The sequence below is a fragment of the Miscanthus floridulus genome, chromosome 4, assembly GCF_019320115.1.
Source record: "Miscanthus floridulus cultivar M001 chromosome 4, ASM1932011v1, whole genome shotgun sequence".
Lineage (NCBI taxonomy): Eukaryota > Viridiplantae > Streptophyta > Magnoliopsida > Poales > Poaceae > Miscanthus > Miscanthus floridulus.
Genome location: NC_089583.1, coordinates 66334103 through 66352288, shown reverse-complemented (window position 1 = coordinate 66352288; position 18186 = coordinate 66334103). Strand labels below are relative to the sequence as shown.

The window sequence follows — 18186 nt, the reverse complement described above, 5'->3', positions numbered from 1 at the left end:
TAGTTGGGTGAAATTTGGGAATTTGGATACTGTAGTACTTTCGTTTTTATTTGGCAATTAGTATTCAATCATGAACTAATTAGGCTCAAAACGTTCGTCTCGCGATTTCCAACCAAACTGTGCAATTAGTTTTTTTTCGTCTACATTTAATGCTTCGTGCATGTATCGCAAGATTCGATGTGATGGCTACTGTAGCACTTTTTAGGAAAAGTTTTTGGAACTAAACAAGACCTACAAACAACAGGTGGATTCCATGTGTTCTGAATGGTCAGCGTCCTTGCCTCGGTGGATAGCCTTGTTGTCCGGTTGTTCCCACATCTCTCGGCACTCCAGTAACAAAAATCGTCAGAGCTCGCTTGTGCCAAGAGCCAAAAGGAATGAAGCAGCTAGCTAGTTTAATTCGGAGAAACAATCTTTATTCCTAATTACTAGTAGTGCTAATGACATACACAGGGATCCGAACAACAACAAGGTTTAACTTCGGCTCACATTGGTGAGTTTGAGTGTGCAGTCGGCAGGGACACAGAGGCGGTCGGGCACACGCATGAGCTGATGCAGGAGCTAGCTGTCCAACGGATACGTAATATGAATGAATGAGTGCGTGTACACCTCACCACCCACCACACACGCACATGAACGAATGCGGAGCAGAAGCAGATGCGGCTCCCAAGCGTCCTGCAAGTACAACGCACGCGGCCACTGACCGACTGGCCAGCTGCTACAACAAAGGAAACAAACCCAGTACACCCAGCAGAAATCCTACTGCGAGATCTCTGTCGGACCCTACCGCGAGATCAGGAAAGCATAAATCGATTTAGGGTGTGTTTAGTTCCAATGACCGACTGGCCAGCTGCTACAACAAAGGAAACAAACCCAGTACACCCAGCAGAAATCCTACTGCGAGATCTCTGTCGGACCCTAGCGCGAGATCAGGAAAGCATAAATCGATTTAGGGTGTGTTTAGTTCGTGAAATGAAAATTTTTGGGTGTTGGAAGGATGTCGGGAGGGGTTTTTGATACTAATAAAAAAATAAATTACAGAACTCATCAGGAAACTGCGAGACGAATCTAATGATACTAATTAATCGGGCATTAGCACATGTGGGTTACTGTAGCACTTAAGGTTTTTCATGGACTAATTAGGCTTAAAAGATTCGTCTCGCGATTTTGCCGAGAACTGTGCAATTAGCTTTTTTTCGTCTACATTTAGTACTCTATGCATGTGCCGCAAGATTCGATGTGACACTTTGGGGTGAAATTTTTTGAAAACTAAACAGGGCCTTATCATTTTCCTGCCGAATGCAAGGTTTCTATCACTCATCATTAATGACCAATACAGCCCTCCATCTAGTTTCACGGGCGTATAAGTAATTTTCATCGAGACAAAAAAATATTAACTCTCTTCCCAAAAATTTATGTAGTAAATCATTGAGTTTTCCACGTCGCCAAAAAATAAGGAGCACAATTGTTGACTTTCTCCAACCATTTGCAATATTTTGCTCCCAAAAAATAAAAACTTTGGCATGGGATATGTTTCTGAAGATAGCAATAGCCCTATCAAGCTGTACTGATGCATTGTGCATGGACCATTTCAATTAAAACCTTGCGGTATTAGGGAGACACATATTGCAAATAAACAAGCTAGCAAAAGTTTTGCTGGGAATTGAAGAGCATATATATAATTATTGTAGGAAAGCATGTCCCCTCCAGTGCAGTGCAAAGTGCATATATGAAATCAGGGAAAAGAAAAGACGCGCGGAAGGAGATGGCAAACGCAGAGAATAATTACTTTGGGCCGGCCTTGCTTGAAAAGGTGTTTTCTTAGACAACACTCTATGTGAGGATGAAGCTAGGGAGACGAGATGTCACAAGTTCTTTTGCAGGGAAGCCATTAGTAGTGCGGCAGGCTACTCCATCTCCACTCTGAAAAAACAAGCCGAAATACTGTTCCGACTGATTTATTATGAAGGAAAAATACTGTTCCAACTGAAAAAACAAGCTGAAAAGTACGAATTATAAGAAAAGCGAACAGGGCCGGATTACACTCAGCTTTTATGGAAAGCAAGAGTGGGGTACGATCACAGCTGTGGTGTGGATATATATATATAGAGCAGTTATCCATCAAGTCCAAAGTAACAGAAATCTGAAACAAAAGATCTAAAGCTAGCCTAAGTTTCTAAATAATCTGTGCACATCTCGATGCATGTCAGGAGAAGGAGATGTTTCACCAACCGTTTCTACTTTCTACTCCGACGTATAGTCGTAGCTGAGAAAGTTTGTGTGCACAGCACGGATGATTGTTTACCGAAAAACTTTCAAGAGAGAACAAATGCAATCACAGAATAAGTTTCAGGCGAATTTCAGCCCTGTGTTAATAGGCTTACATTTTTGTTTTTTTTAGATAAAGGCTTACATTTTTGTTGCCAAGAGAAAACAAAAGGCATCAAACCTGTCACAACATGTATCATTGGGTCCTCTTCTAGAGACTAGAGTTGCAGCAAAACTCAACGCCGTCCATTGGTTAAGTTGGCGCTGCTGTCCCTATTGGCCACCAACCGACCGGACCGGTCATGAGATCGATGAGAGTACAAGATGGGGGGTCACCGCCGGAGCTCATGAGATGAGCTAGGTCTCATCAGGACCGACCCTCCTCCTCCTCCTCTGGCCTGGCATCGCCCCTTCCTTTGCTTCCAAGAACACCAGGTAGGTATCCCCATGCATCCATCGCCTCTGCAGCTCTGCTAGTGCTAGCTTCCAGGTTCTATTCAGTTCAGTCCAGCAGTTTTCTCTACAGCTTTTCTCTTGGCCCAGGGAGGTCTAGTTTTTAGTTTGTTGTTTGATTCAGTGCGTGTTGTGTATCGGACGTCTTGGTTTCGCATCTTCTTTTGGTTTGTGGTTGTTGATATTTTGGTCGTTGATTCAGGCGCAGATTGTCAACTGTAATTTCTGGAAATTTAATTTCTAGACGGTGAGCTTGTAACATGCTGCGCAGTGACCATGTTTTAGTTTTTCATTCATGTACTAGTGTACAACTTATATATGGAGGTTGTTCTTCCTTCTTTTCAATTGAAATTGAAAAGTGAGTCTTGTGGTATATATACCTTTATAATGAATTCATTTCTGTTACCTGATCCAAAAAAAAAAAAAACTAAACTAAACTTGTGGTTGTTCACTATTACCTGATCCTAGTGAGAGAGAGCGAGGGACAAGACAATTGCAACCTTCTTTAAGAACCAACAACCCTGACGCTAGATCAATGTGTGCGTGTGTGTGCATCTGCTGATTGTTCTTACGAATTGTATATACCCTGCTTGGCATACCTTTAATGAATTCATTTGTCATCTAGCTACTCAGGCTCTAAAGGGAAGCTCAGTCTGACACTGACTTGAAGACAACTGCTGTCAAAGTAATTCCTTTTATTTTGTATATATAAGGATTTTATCTGAGGGAGGTTGAAACGTTTTGGCTTAGTTGTTAAGTTATAACAAATGCCTTCCACTACGATGGATGCAAATGCAATCCAGAAGCTCTATGAGGTATGTAAAGTATCACTATCTGAGAAGGGGCCTATATCTTCTGAATCTCTCGACAATGTTCGTGCTGTATTAGGTAATAACTGCCTTCAATTCCTTTTTGGTTCTGGTGATAACATAATCTTTGGAACATCCAACATAAAGGATGCAAAATCGATATAAATCTTTGCGGCAGACATTATCACCCCGTCTGATGTGGGCCTTGAGTGCGAAGCTGAAGCTGTGCGTGTTTGGAGGAGTCCACGGGCCCTGAGTAGGAAAAGAGTTTTTCATTCCAGCCCAGCGATCAGATACCGTCATATATACGAGTGCAAAAGCTTCTCAGTAAGCCCAATAAAAAAGTTTTTGCATTTCCACTGTCAAATACTGTATTTTTTGTTTCACACTGCAGCATTCAAGTCTCTACTTTGTAGCACACTGATATGTACGATTTACTCTCACATTATTATACCTGCAGATTGGAATATTTTGCATACCAGCATCATCCATCATTCCACTCCACAACCATCCTGGAATGACTGTACTCAGCAAAAATTTATATGGCACGGCGCATGTCAAATCATATGACTGGATTGACACAGCTGAATCTCTTAACTTATCAAAAGGTAGGATTTTCTTAAACTGTGATGAATTTTCAATGATGAATCTGAATCACATTAAGCCCTCTGATATATATAACAGTGTTTTTGGATATTGTGCTACTACTGTCAAGAGAATGCCTTGAAGCTCATGGATGTGTCCCTGCAGTGCTTCCCTCTATATGTTTTCTACCAAGTATCAACTGATTGCACACTTTCTTTTGTAATTACAGTGAGACCTGCCAAGGTTGTAAGAGACGGTGAAATGTCTGCGCCTTGTGGGGCGATGGTTCTTCATCCAGAAGAAGGTGGCAACATCCACGCTTTCAGAGCCATCACTCCCTGCGCCATCCTGGACATCTTGACGCCCCCTTACTCTTCAGAGGATGGGAGGCACTGCTCCTACTTCCGGAGATGCCCAAGATCAGACCCATCGGGTTAGTTAGTTTCAGATCTTGTCCGAATATATATACTGACACTGCATTACTGCATCTGCATTCACTCCACTGATTGCATCAGATGCAGGTTATTCTTACAGCTTGCTGTCTTGCTGTTGTTTTTTCAGGCGTTTTATTGAACCGAACAAAGGGATCTGAGTTTGTGTGGCTGGAAGAATACCAGCCACATGATAACTTTATCATTAGAAGGGACCTGTACACGGGGCCAGCTTTAAAGTTATGATGACAAGATCATGCATGCTCCCAACAATAATTATATATGCTTTCCTTAGCTTCTTAAGTTATCGATCGAGAAGCACTTAGCTGTACGCAAAGCATTTCGTTTCCCCTTTCTGCTTTGCACTTTTATTTTTATATTATAGACAGTTAATTATTGTGCACGTACTGTCTGGTGCATGTATTTTAAGATAATGTTATTGTATATCTCATGATGTAACTCACTGACAGAACATTATTTATATAATTATAAGAAAAGTGAAAGGTATTTTTGAGCCTTCCTTTGGATACAGACCTCTCTCTTGGAATTACTGTTTTTTTAAGGAGTTTCCTCTGCTTTTAAGAAAACTGCAAAGTTTACAAGGTCTCACGATACTGCTTGGGACACCAGCTTACAAGACGGCATTTTAGGCCTTCCATTCCATTTACTCTACAATTAAATTTCCCCAATGTCTGAGATAGGGCAGGTCGCTAGTTTGAAGCCTTCCATTCCATTTCCATCCAGCCGAGGATGATCTCCCTGATCTCATCTACCGTTTCCTTCTCCTTTGGCTTGAGTAGAACTGACCACTTCTGCAAAAATAATAAAGCCAAAAACATCACATTAGAAGGGTTACTACTTACTAGGAAAGATCTTCTCGATCGGCAACTTTTTGGGTCTTGTCCAAAGTCCAAACAGCCCAGGCTAGACATGCAAAAAGAAAGAGCCATGTTGTTTGAGGGAGATGAAGCTTGCTGTGGATCCAATTAGCTTCCCATGAATTAAGTCAAGCCTACCAATTGCATGCCTCTCTCAGAATGCACCATGCAAACCTCTTTATAGGACAAAGTGAAGAAAAAGCGATCAATGTTTTCAGGCTTGCCACATAAACAACAATTCATGTCTCCTTTCTAGCCCTTCTTCTTTAGAACTGTTGCAGCTTGTAGTTTGTTGTTTGAGGGAGAGGTTGGAACAAGGTTCGGGAGAGTAAAACTTAAAGCCTTACAGCATGTATATGGGTTATACAATTATAAAGACACGGAGTCCTAGTTCGGTAAGGCTTACAAGAGCAGCCTCCTAGAAGCGCTGCTAGACAGATGAATTTTATCGTCACCTATCATTTTTTTTCAGTTATTAAGAGATTTACAAAACACCTACTAAGTAAGACTGAGACCGCTGAAGCTTTCGAATCGCACATAGAAATCTATTTTCAGAGATGGTTCTCTTAAGCAAACCACTAATTAAAAATACATTTATTTTTAGGGACAATTCACTTATTCAGTCTAGCCCTAGAAATGTCATATTTCTTGGGAGGGTGGTACTAAGGAACCGCCTCACGAAAAACTAATTAGCGACGGTTCCCTTGGCGAAGTGCCTCTAAAAATACTTAATATAAAACATTTTTCTACGTACGAATGTACACCGTACACTCTCAACCCGTATGTCCCTCCATCTTTTTTTCGACGAAAGAAGAATTATATTAGATAATAGCGGGATACATCAACATGTTACGAGCACTCTAGATTACACAAAAATCCAGAAACTAATTTTTATCTAAATTATACCCACACTGTGAATAGATCCAGATCTCAAAACCAAACATGTATTGCAGTATTGATGACCGCACAAGCAAAACACTCGGCAAAAGCCCTGAGAACAGATGCCCAACGAACGACAACCAATATTCATGTAGGCGGAGTTAAGAAACTTCTTCTTTCTGCCACCGAAGAATGAGGAACACTGATTTGAAACTTATTCTCCCTAGTCCTTCATCGTGGTCAGATCTAACCACAATAAAATAGAGAAGAGTCCGGAGAAAATTATTCTATGGTGGCGACACCATCTACTCTTTGATGTCGTCGTCCGGAAATAAAGTCTTCATGTTGTCATATTGGTGAGGATGTTAACGACGTAGTTGTCGCCCCTATCTTCAACAGAGCCGCCATGGAGGAAACAATTCCACCCTGCTCTCTCGCCGTCACCGGAGTTGAGGAGTTAAATCCCTAAAATAAAAAAAACCTGCATGGAGAGACCCTAACCCTAAGGACTCGATCTACTGGAAAAACTTAATTAAAAACGATGGATCCCCACTCCCTCTGCCCTCCGGCGATATGCCGAAGGGGGGATGGAGGGGGACCAGCGGTGGTGGAGGTGGAGAGCGGCGGCGGCGGCACTTCGAGTTGCGAGTCGTGTCCTCTTCACATATCTTCCTGTGCCACACATGCCCCTCCATCCTTGAGCTTGTGAAAGTACACAGTACACTCTCAACCCACAAGCCCCCATCCTTGAGCTCACTTGGAGGCGAAAAAATTGTAATAATAGAGCAGGAGGTTTTGCCCTTTTAATTCTTTGAAAGAATTGGCTTTAAGAGGTAAGATTATGTCATCTCTATTATATTTTTAAAGTTGACTTATATATATTTAGCTCAATTGAGGTTATCATCTAGAGAGAGGTATGATGGTTAATTTTCCATTTGATACCAATTTGTGTTGTTTCCTTTTTTTTAGTTTAATCATATGGAGTACGCTCATATGATTCTATAGTTATTTTGTCAAAATTTCTTGCTTCTTATAGAATTTATAGGATTTTTCTTAAAATATACTAATGCAAGTAAAATTGCTACTATTAGGATACATAGTTTTTGATGCTATCACGAAATTATAAGTTTGATAAGCCAAAGAGATTCAAAATCATGATAAAAGAGGCTTTGAGTGGAGTTTCTAAAATTTCAAAAAGAGTATAATTTTCATAAAACCATGACTTTATATAAACTACATATGATTTGTCATATAAGCACCCAACAACTTTGTAAATCAAAATACTCTGCATCCAATTAAGTCTTTAGCCGCGAATCCGCGATTCAGCCAAGGACGTGTCTACAAAAACCCACACGCGCACCGGCGCACGTCGTCTCCTCTTCCTCGTCGAATCGCGCGCATCTCCGCTCCACAACCTTCTTGATTTTCTGAAGCTTGGGCGGGATCTCGTCTCGCCTCTGCCTATCTCTATGGCGCCGCGGGGCTACCACTTGGCGGAGGTGGCCCTCCTCGCCTCCGCCTCGGCGGACCTCGCATCCGCAGGCGCCGGCGAGAGGGAGGGGTGGCTAGACGACCCCGCCGTCCTCCCCTCGCTCGGGCCCCGCGCTCGCGCCCTCGCTGTGGCCAGCGCGGCGCGGTCCGTGCTCGTCATCGTCCCGTTAGCGGGAGGTGGAGGCGGCGGGGTCACGGTGAAGCCTGCGCTGGGGCCCGACGAGGGCCGAATCTCCGCCGTTGAGTGGGTCCCGCTCGCCGGGGAGGACGACGCAGAGGGGGACGAGGGGGTGGCCGTGGCCGTCGGCACGGACGCCGGTTGGCTACTGTTCTACTCGCTCGCCGGCGATCTACTGCACAAGCAGGTCGCCCGTACTATCCCATCCATCTGGATCTCCGTGCATACAGCGTTCTGAGAAAATTTTCTGATTGTCGGTGCTATTTTTGATATGGCATTCTTATAATTTTTCAGAATATCAGGCTGTTTTTCCCCTTCCAGTTTTGCTATATCATTCTCGGGTGAAAAACTTCAATTATTTATTCACGTTACAAAATACTCTTACTAGGATCACATGAGTTTCAAATATGTTCTTCAAATATGTGAGATTTTAGCAGTACATTCCGAATGTTGTTTCGGTCTCCAGGTGGCTGGTGTAAACTGCCATGATAGTTCTGTTTCCCTGAGAAATTGGTTTCATTTACATTTATGCGTTTTTTTGGTGATAATTAGAATGCACAATGAAGGCTTCCTAGTTCCTATGGTATTATTGAAATTATATTATATATAGGCACAAAGAAGCCATCGGTATAGATGATTTCACAGGCACTATTTTTCTTCAATTTTTCTTTTATATACATGGTACACTTTTGTTAGGTTATTTCTAATCCGATGTGTTCAGTTCAGTACAACATAACTGTATGTTTTCTTCCGTGATACTAAGAGTCCAAGACATTATTGTACAGGAAACACGATGCTTTGTCAATTGACACAGTTTATTTATTATGTAGGAAAAACATGCATCGTAGTGCAAACAGAAGATGCTCTGCTTAGATGCCTTCTACTTTTATGCTGTCTATCTCTAATCTTTAGCAAACATGAATATTTCTTTTGTTTTTTTTCCTTGATGGTAATAGTTGCAGTCCTTGAATTTGATTATTTCAGAGTATATATCCTGCAAAGATACTGAAACTCAACTTTCGTGAGAGGAAGGAGAACACTTGGGAAGATTCAGGCTCAGATGAACTTTCTGCAGTGTTTCCTGGTGTTATTGCACGCTTTGATGGTGCTGACCTTCAGGTTTGTGTGAAACCCTCACTCTCTATCACTGTATAAGAACCAGAGAATTTGGTGCTCAGTCACCAGTGATGGTCAGGCTTTCTGTGCATGTTCAATGATAATAACTGATTTCTTGGTTGCTCACAGAGCATTCTTAAAAAAACATTTCAAAATGTGAAATCACGCCTGTGGAAAGATAAGTTTGAAGAGCAAGATGCTGAGGATGAGGAAACCTTTGGACTGATACCCTTCCAGATCTGGAATGTAAGCAAGTTCAGTTCATGTGCTCAAGCTGCAATTGTTGGTCTGATGCCACCTCCCTTGTTAGAATTTCAGGTGACTTACTGGCGCATCATTTTTCTATTGTTGTTAGATATAACTGTTACATGAACTTACTATTATGCCTTTACCATTTGGTTTTATCATATCCTGATTCTCTTAAAAGTTACCTTTAGTGGAAGTTTTCTGAAGCCACGATTATATTGAATTCAGCTGCTTTTATATTGCTGGGCAGTCAAGTCAGCGCCACTACTGTGCCATCACAGTTGGAGAGGATGCTGTAGTTTCAGCATATAGGTGAGTTTCACTACGCAATGGGTTTTGCATTTCTGGTTGAGGTGATCATGATACTAGCTGTGACTTCCATTATGAGTTCTATGGATATGGTGTGTCCAAGACATGATAGTGCCTGTATTATTCATGTGCAACTGTACTTTGTGTATTATGTTTCCCAGTTCAAATTATATTGCAAGTTTGCAACTGAAAACTAGCTATGATAGCTTCCATTCAAATTTGAATTGCAATCAGTCCATACTATTGTTTCCTAGATGTTGGCTTTGGAAAGTTAGCGGATGATGTTGCCATATTGTTAGTTTTACTCATCTTCTTCTTGTTATTCTGTAGGCTATCAGAAGATAGAAGCAGGTCAATTGTGGGAGCAATTTTGTCAAGAGGTGTAGCTGCAACATTTTCGACAATATCATCTTTGTCCAAAATACTATGGCGGAGTGAGCCATCACCACCTAAAAAGTCACGGCCAAAGCCTCAATCCTTTGCAAAAAGTAATGGCTGAGTAAGTTTCAATATTCTTAAAAAAATATACTGAAATTTATTCCTAACTGTTACATAAACTGCAGCATCACCCCTCACCTGCTTGAAAGATTCCCCAAGGAAGGGAGAACGGCTTACACTCTCTCCGAGTGGTACGCTGGCTGCTATAACTGATTCACTTGGGCGGATACTACTGCTGGACACCCATGCCCTTGTGGCTGTACGGTTATGGAAGGTAATCTCCTGGGTTAAATCTTATTTTATTCTTAACAATTAATCTAAAAGAAATAATGAACCACTGAGTAATATATAACTTCCAATAGTTAGACTATAATGTTCTGGTGTGGTTTTTAGTTAGTGTCTTTTGGATTATTTTCTTGTATTTATGTTTCATCTATCACCTTGTGAAATTTGAACTTAAAACCCAACAAAACATGTATGAGAAAAAAGAAAAAGGCGAAGTTGGGATAGTAAAATGGGCTTATCCCTTTGCAAATAGTGTAAAGAACTTGTCTGCCATGCTGGGATTAATCTTTTTTGAATTGCTGAGTGGTACTGGCCTATAATAGTTGTAAATCTGAATCATGGTAGGATCAGGAAAATGCACATAGAAATATTGTGGTACAAATGCTATTCTCACATCTGATCCAGTTGAGCATGATTTGCAATGAGAGTAGCAAACCATAGTAATCATGTGCAGTTCTCTGATCATTCCACTGTTGCAACCAATCTTTAAGTGGCTGTTAATGGTATTTGGATAATAAATTTCCATAACCACATGACTATCTGATTTCAATTTGTGTTGATAAATAAATTGTTATTAAATCCTCAAAAAAGGACTCAACTGTAGCCAAGGACTGTGATGTTTTAATCCACTTTCATTTTGCTTTGTGCCTAAACGGTTGAAATACATTGCTTAGCACCAGAGCCCAGTACAAGTCATTTGCACCAGAACCTTGATAATGCAGAGTTTTTCCTTTTGCATATATCTCAAAACTAGTCTACCTTTTGGGTTTTCATTTTTTATTTCCTGTTATTTTATTGTGCAATTTTTTAGGGCTATCGTGACGCTTCATGTCTATTTGTGGAAATGCTTCTGAACAAAGACAAGGCTTCGTCAAGGTCGATGCACATAGAATATACCAAGAGTGACTATTGTTTGTGTTTAGCAATCCATGCCCCACGGAAAGGCATAATAGAGGTAAGTATCACTGTTGAATGACATGGTATTTACTTTCTGTTGGTATTTAGTCACTTAGAAGAATATGGAATAAATTACATATTTTCTTCTAAGGGTATTTACTTTCTGGTGGAGCCTTATGGTATTTTGGCCTTATGTATTGTCAGGTTTGGAAGATGCGGACTGGGTCACGCGTCCTAACCATCCCATGCCCCAAAGGAAGCAGAATTTTACAACCCTCAGCAAGGCTCTCAACATTGTCGTTGTCATCTTCGTATTCCCCACTGGAGGTTTACTTGTTCAATGGAGACTCTGGGCAATTGTCAGTTTTGAATAGGCACGTTGGATGAATTATTTGTTCTTTTGTTGTGTTATTAAATTGTTACTGCCAAGTGTTGTACAGAAATACTTGTTTTGTGATAGTGTTTACAATTATGTTAATCGAGAAAAAAGAGAGTGGGTGGGTCGTGATTAAACAAACGGAGACGAACAGAAACAGAAACTGAGGGAGGGGAGGGAGAGGGACGAACAAAAATAGGAGAGAAATTTTGGCATAGGTCTCACCTGGGTAAGGTTGCAGTCCCTAAGACCCTAATCCTTCTCCACTCCATGGTACTTGTAGGTCTGATTTGAGGAAGAAGCCCATGTACTTGTTTTTTTTTTCGATCCAGGTTGCTATTCAGATTTTGCAGTTCTCAGCCAAGTTGGATGATGGCAGTTCTGTTGAGGTGCAATGGAATTAATGAATGGGTTGACAATCGTTGCTATACCATGGAGAAATTAGGAAAGTACTTGGCTGCCACTGCCAGAGTGAATTGAGGAAGCTGCCAACACTGTAATTTCTAAGTTATTTCTGTTTTGATTTGAGGACAAGCCTGGAGAAGTGATTTCTAAATCAGTTCCTATAGAGGTGGTCATAAGCAATGTAGTCACTGGAAATGCTACTCAAGCAGAATAAACCAACCATGTAGATGTTGCGCATGTGATAGATTGGGACAGCCTAGAGATAATTCCAACTGCAGAACAGATAGTTACAACAATGGCATTGATGGATGAAGATGCAATGTATGCATTTGTTGGTCTTACAACAGAGTATGCGAGAGCTGAACAAGAAAGGCAAACAACTGAAAATGAGAAATGCTGATGCTACTACTACGGTAGAGCCCATGGATCAACAATTTGCAGATTTATTTACTAGTTAATGATGTAATACCTGTTGAGGAATCTGATTTTTATAATTTGGAAGACCCTTCAATGAATGTTGGTAGCTAGTATGAATGAATTCAGGGCGGCAGTAAAGCAACATACTATAAAGGGACAATTCGAGCTAGAGATAGAAATCCTGCAAATCTTTGATATATTTTTTTAATCTTTACATCTCTCTTGATCTCACATTGAACATTTCAAGTATCTTTTTAGCCAAATCCAATTGATCATGGAGGGTGGGGAGCAATAGTGGCCCTGGTCCGGTGATGAAGAAGTCAATTGGGACTAAGCATGGAAAGTGGAGCAGGAACAAGTGAGCAAATGAGTACCCTACCAAGGCCAAGAAATTCTCCAGCAAAGAGGGATGTGAAGATAAAATTGTTTGGCACTCTAGTAATGCTTATTTGCCTCCATGACGCATGTAAGAGCCTGTATGGATGCTATGAACTGGATAGTCTGTGAACTGTTTTGTCACATTCGCTGCTCATTGTACATGCTGTTATTACCAATGCTTATATTATACCGTTTCCAGAGAAATGGTAAAATTTCATTGTTATAAATGTTGCACATAGTTTACACTTGTGGCATTTTCATTGCACAAACCATCATCTCATTCTTTTGCACAAAACTGAGAGACATTGGTTCACAAAACTGATTCATTGCATTTTACATGATCATTAGCCAATGCACAAATGTGTATCTCCTGAACAGAATTCACAATTTTTTTTACATGAGAAAGCACACAACTCAAACCAGAGAGAAAATTGGGTTTTTGCCGTTATCAAACTTAGGTTTCACCCGTTTGCCATCCCGCACAATTTGGATTCACCCAATTGCCAATATCAAACTGGTGCCACATGCTAGAATGCCATTTGCACCTATTCTCTCCAAATTAATCATTTTCCAATTTTCCACACAAAGCATTCTAGCATCCGCTGCATTTTCACGGTGACAGCGATGACCATCTGCTGCATCAACGGAAGTTGCTTAGCACAAAGCATTCTAAGGGATACCCTAATATAAGCTGCATACTATAAAGCATACACGGTGAAAAGCACAGTTGAAGTCTGAATTGCACATTTTGATACTGTAGACTTATCAGTTCTTGCAATGCATGACATACACAGCATGAAAAACACAGTTAAAACCTGAACTGCAGATCCAGATATTGTAGAGTTTTTTTTTTTTCAAAAGGATATTGCAAACTATGAGCTCGGTATACACAGCATGAAAACACAATTGGAATCTGAACTGCATTACTGTTTAAATTGACATGAAATAAAAAAGACAACATACAGGGTAAAAACTAAACTATAAGATTTGCTTAAGTTCAGGAACTGGCAGCAAGCCTAGACTTCCCAACAATAGAACCCTAGTTGAGCATTATGTTTGAGTCAACATCAATTGGCGCCTAAAGTGGAACAAAGCATGCACTAGAAGCACACTAGCAGGTAGATTTAACTCATAAAAGTTCACCACTAACAAACCTTTACAATTTTGGAAACATGTCAAGTTCAAAGTACTTACATGGCTGTCCAGCTTATCAGTAAGTCCACCATGGCTGGGTATGCTCTCCCCAGAATCCTGAAAAGTACACACAGAAATCAGGATGAGCTTCTGAGAATGAAATATCTTCCTGGCAGGTGATATCAAACATGAAGCCTGCGTATTCGAGAAAAAGATATCAAACATGAAGCACCCTAAATGCTCCTTGAACCCAATCCACTAGCAAAAAACCCTCTAACTCGTACACAAAAACAAAGATTTCCCTGTATTTAATAGTTAAATGCCAGCAATGTACATGAAAATGAAGAAATGTTAACAAACTGTGTACTCGCCTGGCTGACTTACTTCAATTGCCCAACTATCAGTAAACATGAGGTATTCACATGGAAGCATCTCCACTTGGCATCTATCTTCCTAAATATGCCTAGCGAAATAGAATGCATAAACTCTGTTGGAAATCTCATGGAACAACTAATTAGGTTCCCTCCTATTCTTCAACACTTCAGATGGTTGTTTCACATGCACACCCATCTCACTGAGCAGTGAAAGCATCACAGAATTCTGTTGGTATGAAATATGATCTTCAGCAATATGACGAGGCTCAGTTGATCTTACAAGGCTCATCCCCACATCTTTCTCCACTACCTTCTCCTTCATCACCTTCCTTACTTTTTCAACATCATCCCATCTGTCTTCCGCGGCATAAATGTTTGACAGAAACACGTAGGAGCTGAACTCTGTTGGCTTCATTTCAATCAGCTTAGTTCCAATAAACTCTCCAAGTTGGGAGCTGTCCTGAGTTCGAGAGGCTGATATCAGGGCACCCCATAATGCAGGTGACACCTTTGCCTGCAAATTCTTGATGAGCTTGTCTGAGTCTCTGAGCAGCCCAGCACGACCAAGGAGATCCATCATACAGCCAAAGTGCTCAGCCTTGGGCTCCATATTGTAGAACCTGACCATCCTGTCAAAACACCACCAGCCTTCAAGCACCAAGCCTCCATGGGCACAGGAGCTCAAGATGCAGATGAAAGTCGTCTCATTTGGCTGAGGCCCATTCTTCTCCATCTCCATGAACAACTCAAGGGCCTTCTCACTGTGCCCATGCAACCCATAGCCAATGATCATTGAGTTCCAGGATGCAACACTCTTTTCGATCATCGAATCAAATATCTCCTTTGCTGTCCCCATCACCCCACACTTGGCATACATTGTCAGCATAGCAGTAAGAAGTAGTACGTCAGGAAGAAGTCTCTCCCACTTCTCACGAACCAAGCGATGCACCCACCTTCCCCTCTCAAGATCACCCAGGTTCCCGCAGGCTGTCAAAATGCTCACAAATGTCTTCTCATTTGGTTTGCTTTCCCCCACAGCCATCATCGCATCAAACAGATTCAAACACTCATGCCAGTCCTTCACCTTTGTGTATAGCGCAAAAATGACATTCCATGACACCGTGCTCCTTCTCGGCATGCCATCGAAAACCATTCTTGCCATCTGAACGTCCCCAGTCTGGGCGCACCCGTCCAGCATCGAGTTCCATGACACAACATCCCTCACAGGCATTACATCAAACATCTTCTTGGCGTTCTCCATGTCCCCGCGCCGAGTATACCCAGCAAGCATTGAGTTCCATGTAACCACGTCCCTCTCGGGCATTCCATCAAACAGCTCCCTGGCGTTGTCCATATCCCCCTCCGCCACGTACCCAGACAACATGGAATTGTACGTGACGAGATCCCGCTCAGGCATTTCATCGAACAGGCGCCGCGCCGCCGGGAGGAGGCCCATGCGGAGGCAGCAGCGGAGGAGGGTGTTCCAGGTCACGGTGTCGGGGCGGGGGATGTCGGTGAGGAGGGCGCGCGCGGAGGCCATGGAGCCGTGGGAGAGGTAGAGCGAGAGGAGGGAGTTGGCGAGGCGGAGGTCAGAGGGGAGGTGGCCGGAGGACACGGCGAGGGCGTGGAGCGCGCAGGCGTCGGGGAGGGAGTGGGCGCGGTGGTTCTTGGCGGAGGAGAGGAGAAGGAGCGTGAGGTGGTCGGGCGGGAGGAGTCGGAGGAGGGCGGGGAGGCGGCGGGAGGAGGGAATTGAGGAGGCGGGAGGCGAGCGCGGGGTGGGAGGAGGAGAGCCCGGAGGTGAGGACCACTGCCATGGACTGGAGGAGCAGGTGGCGCGGAGTGGTCGGCCCAGCTGCGGCGTGGAGGCGCGGCAGCAGGGCGGTGATCGCCGGCGGTGAGCGGCGGCGCGTGTGGCCCGGTGTTGGGGAAGGCATCGGAGGTTGTGGCGGGAATCGGAGCTGGGAATGTTTGTACTGTATTTGATACGCGAAATGAAACATCGGAGTGAACAAGAGCATGTCCACAATAACTGGGGTGCGGCATTCGGTTATATAAAAAAAAAAAAATCGGGTTGAATAATTTAGGTTTTAAGAAGTTTGGGTTTCCAAAATTGTCAATAACTAGATGATATCCCGCTGCGGGAATTTTGTAGAAAGATATTTGTGGATAGTTCTTCTGCACTCAAATAGAAGTGTTAGGACTTTGTGTAAGAAGTTTCTATAGAAATAAAAATATAATTATTACTTGTATGGTATAGAACTAAATAGAATCCATTCAAAAGGAGAGAAGTTATATTCACGAATATATATCACTGGATCATCGTGAAAGAAGTACTGATGAGTAGGGGTGAAAATGCTACGGATATTTTCCGACCGTATTCGAGACCAAATCCATTTAGAGAGGTTCAGATCTGTCCATATCCGAGTCCGGGTATTCAACATCCGACACTGTATCCGTATCCGAATACTCAAATCGCATATTTATGATGTCGATATTAAATCATATCCTATCCGACATGGTTAATACTATTTATATTTGAATCCGAATCTGGACAGAAATATAAAACTAAATATAATATCAGTGATATCCGTCTGTATCCGATCCGTTTTTATCCCTAGTGAGGAGGCATCTCATCGTAATAGCAATATTGCAAATTTTATGCAGTAAGAAGGCTGCATGCATTGTAGGCGATATCCTGCATGTGGTGACCACAAAAATAATATTATTTGAATGGTTAAATCTGCGTACTACTCAAGCCAGCTATATCTATTTAATTTTTATTACTAAAAAAGGAGTAGTAGCAACGCTCTTTTTTAAGGGGCGACTCTATATCGAGCCGCCTCTACAAATGGTGCCTAAATAAGCCGCTCTTATAAGGGCTGCTGATATTATCAGTCACCCTAGACCCTTACAAATAGACGTCGAATAGTAAAAATTAAGCACAAAAATTTAAATTTTTTTCAAACGATCTCAGATGGAGAAATGACCAAAATAAAAGTTGTAGATCTCGAACATTTATGAAATTTTGTTGTCTATAACTTTTTCATTTGAAATTATTTAGTACTTCAAAATACTGTTTGAAATTCAATTTTAAAATTGTCGAATAACTCTAATTTCTCTTTTTAATCTCTGGCTAAAACTTATAACTAGTCTTTCTCCCTCATACTAACTCCAAACTTGATGATTTTTTTCCTAAATTTTTCTAAAATCATGCTCTATTAATATATTGTGTTGTTACAACTATTATTTTGTACATCTTTTCATATGACGGTGTTTTATCTATTTGAATTTTGAATTTTAAAAAGTGGCAACTTCAAATGTTATTTTAAAATATTAAATAATTTCAGCTAAAAAAGTCATGAACATAAAAGTTGTAGAACTCATCAAGATCTACAACTTTTATTTTGACCATTTTTTATCCGATAAAGTGGTAGTAATATTGTTCACAAAATTTACATATCGATATGTAAAATTTGTGAACAATATTTCTACCACTATGTTGGATGAATAAATAAACAAAATAAAAGTTTTAGATCTTGAAAAGTTATGAAACTTTATAGTTGACAACTTTTTTATTTGAAATCATCTTGTCAAGAAAAACTACATTTGAATTTTTGAAATTTGAAAATTTGTATTTTTCAAACAACCTCGAATGGAGAAACAACCAAAATAAAAGTTGTAGATCTGAAAAATTTATGAAACGTTGTAGTTGATAACTTTTTGATTTGAAGTCATCTTGTCAAGAAAAACTACTGAAATGATCAAGATGCCCAAGAGTAGGTGAATTAGGCTAATTCTAAATTTTTGCAATAATTAAGCCTTACACTTAGCCCATTTCA

General features: G+C 41.2%; 2 protein-coding genes and 1 pseudogene across 5 annotated transcripts; 2 read left to right on the top strand and 1 right to left on the bottom strand.

Annotated features, from left to right (window-relative positions):
• Positions 1-2534: 2534 nt before the first annotated feature.
• On the top strand, positions 2535-5077 carry LOC136551608 (plant cysteine oxidase 5-like). Of its 4 annotated transcripts, XM_066543161.1 has the most exons (7): positions 2535-2703; positions 3347-3406; positions 3472-3609; positions 3709-3857; positions 3991-4138; positions 4345-4548; positions 4677-5077. In XM_066543161.1, the coding sequence occupies exons 3-7, from the start codon at positions 3489-3491 to the stop codon at positions 4790-4792; spliced, it is 738 nt and encodes a 245-aa protein (XP_066399258.1). In that variant the 5' UTR covers positions 2535-2703; positions 3347-3406; positions 3472-3488; the 3' UTR covers positions 4793-5077. The 4 variants fall into 4 exon arrangements, with proteins under 4 accessions (XP_066399258.1, XP_066399257.1, XP_066399255.1 ...); XM_066543160.1 differs by lacking the exon at positions 3347-3406 and having other exon boundaries at positions 2537-2703; positions 3435-3609; XM_066543158.1 differs by having other exon boundaries at positions 2538-2703; positions 3347-3609.
• Positions 5078-7650: 2573 nt separating this feature from the next.
• Positions 7651-13026, top strand: LOC136549752 (uncharacterized). The gene is made up of 8 exons (XM_066541156.1): positions 7651-8159; positions 8957-9091; positions 9218-9406; positions 9585-9646; positions 9974-10131; positions 10207-10355; positions 11178-11321; positions 11468-13026. The coding sequence occupies exons 1-8, from the start codon at positions 7773-7775 to the stop codon at positions 11648-11650; spliced, it is 1407 nt and encodes a 468-aa protein (XP_066397253.1). The 5' UTR covers positions 7651-7772; the 3' UTR covers positions 11651-13026.
• Positions 13027-13144: 118 nt separating this feature from the next.
• On the bottom strand, positions 13145-16337 carry LOC136549751 (pentatricopeptide repeat-containing protein At4g02750-like; annotated as a pseudogene).
• Between the last annotated feature and the right edge of the window lie 1849 nt (positions 16338-18186).

Coding starts and splice junctions, on each gene's coding strand:
- LOC136549752 (XM_066541156.1), top strand. CDS start 7,773: ATGGCGCCGCGGGGCTACCACTTGGCGGAGGTGGCCCTCCTCGCCTCC. Junction 9,647..9,973: donor GCTGTAGTTTCAGCATATAG/GTGAGTTTCACT, acceptor GTTATTCTGTAG/GCTATCAGAAGATAGAAGCA. Junction 11,322..11,467: donor CACGGAAAGGCATAATAGAG/GTAAGTATCACT, acceptor ATGTATTGTCAG/GTTTGGAAGATGCGGACTGG.
- LOC136551608 (XM_066543161.1), top strand. CDS start 3,489: ATGCCTTCCACTACGATGGATGCAAATGCAATCCAGAAGCTCTATGAG. Junction 3,610..3,708: donor CAATGTTCGTGCTGTATTAG/GTAATAACTGCC, acceptor TCTTTGCGGCAG/ACATTATCACCCCGTCTGAT. Junction 4,139..4,344: donor ATCTCTTAACTTATCAAAAG/GTAGGATTTTCT, acceptor TTGTAATTACAG/TGAGACCTGCCAAGGTTGTA.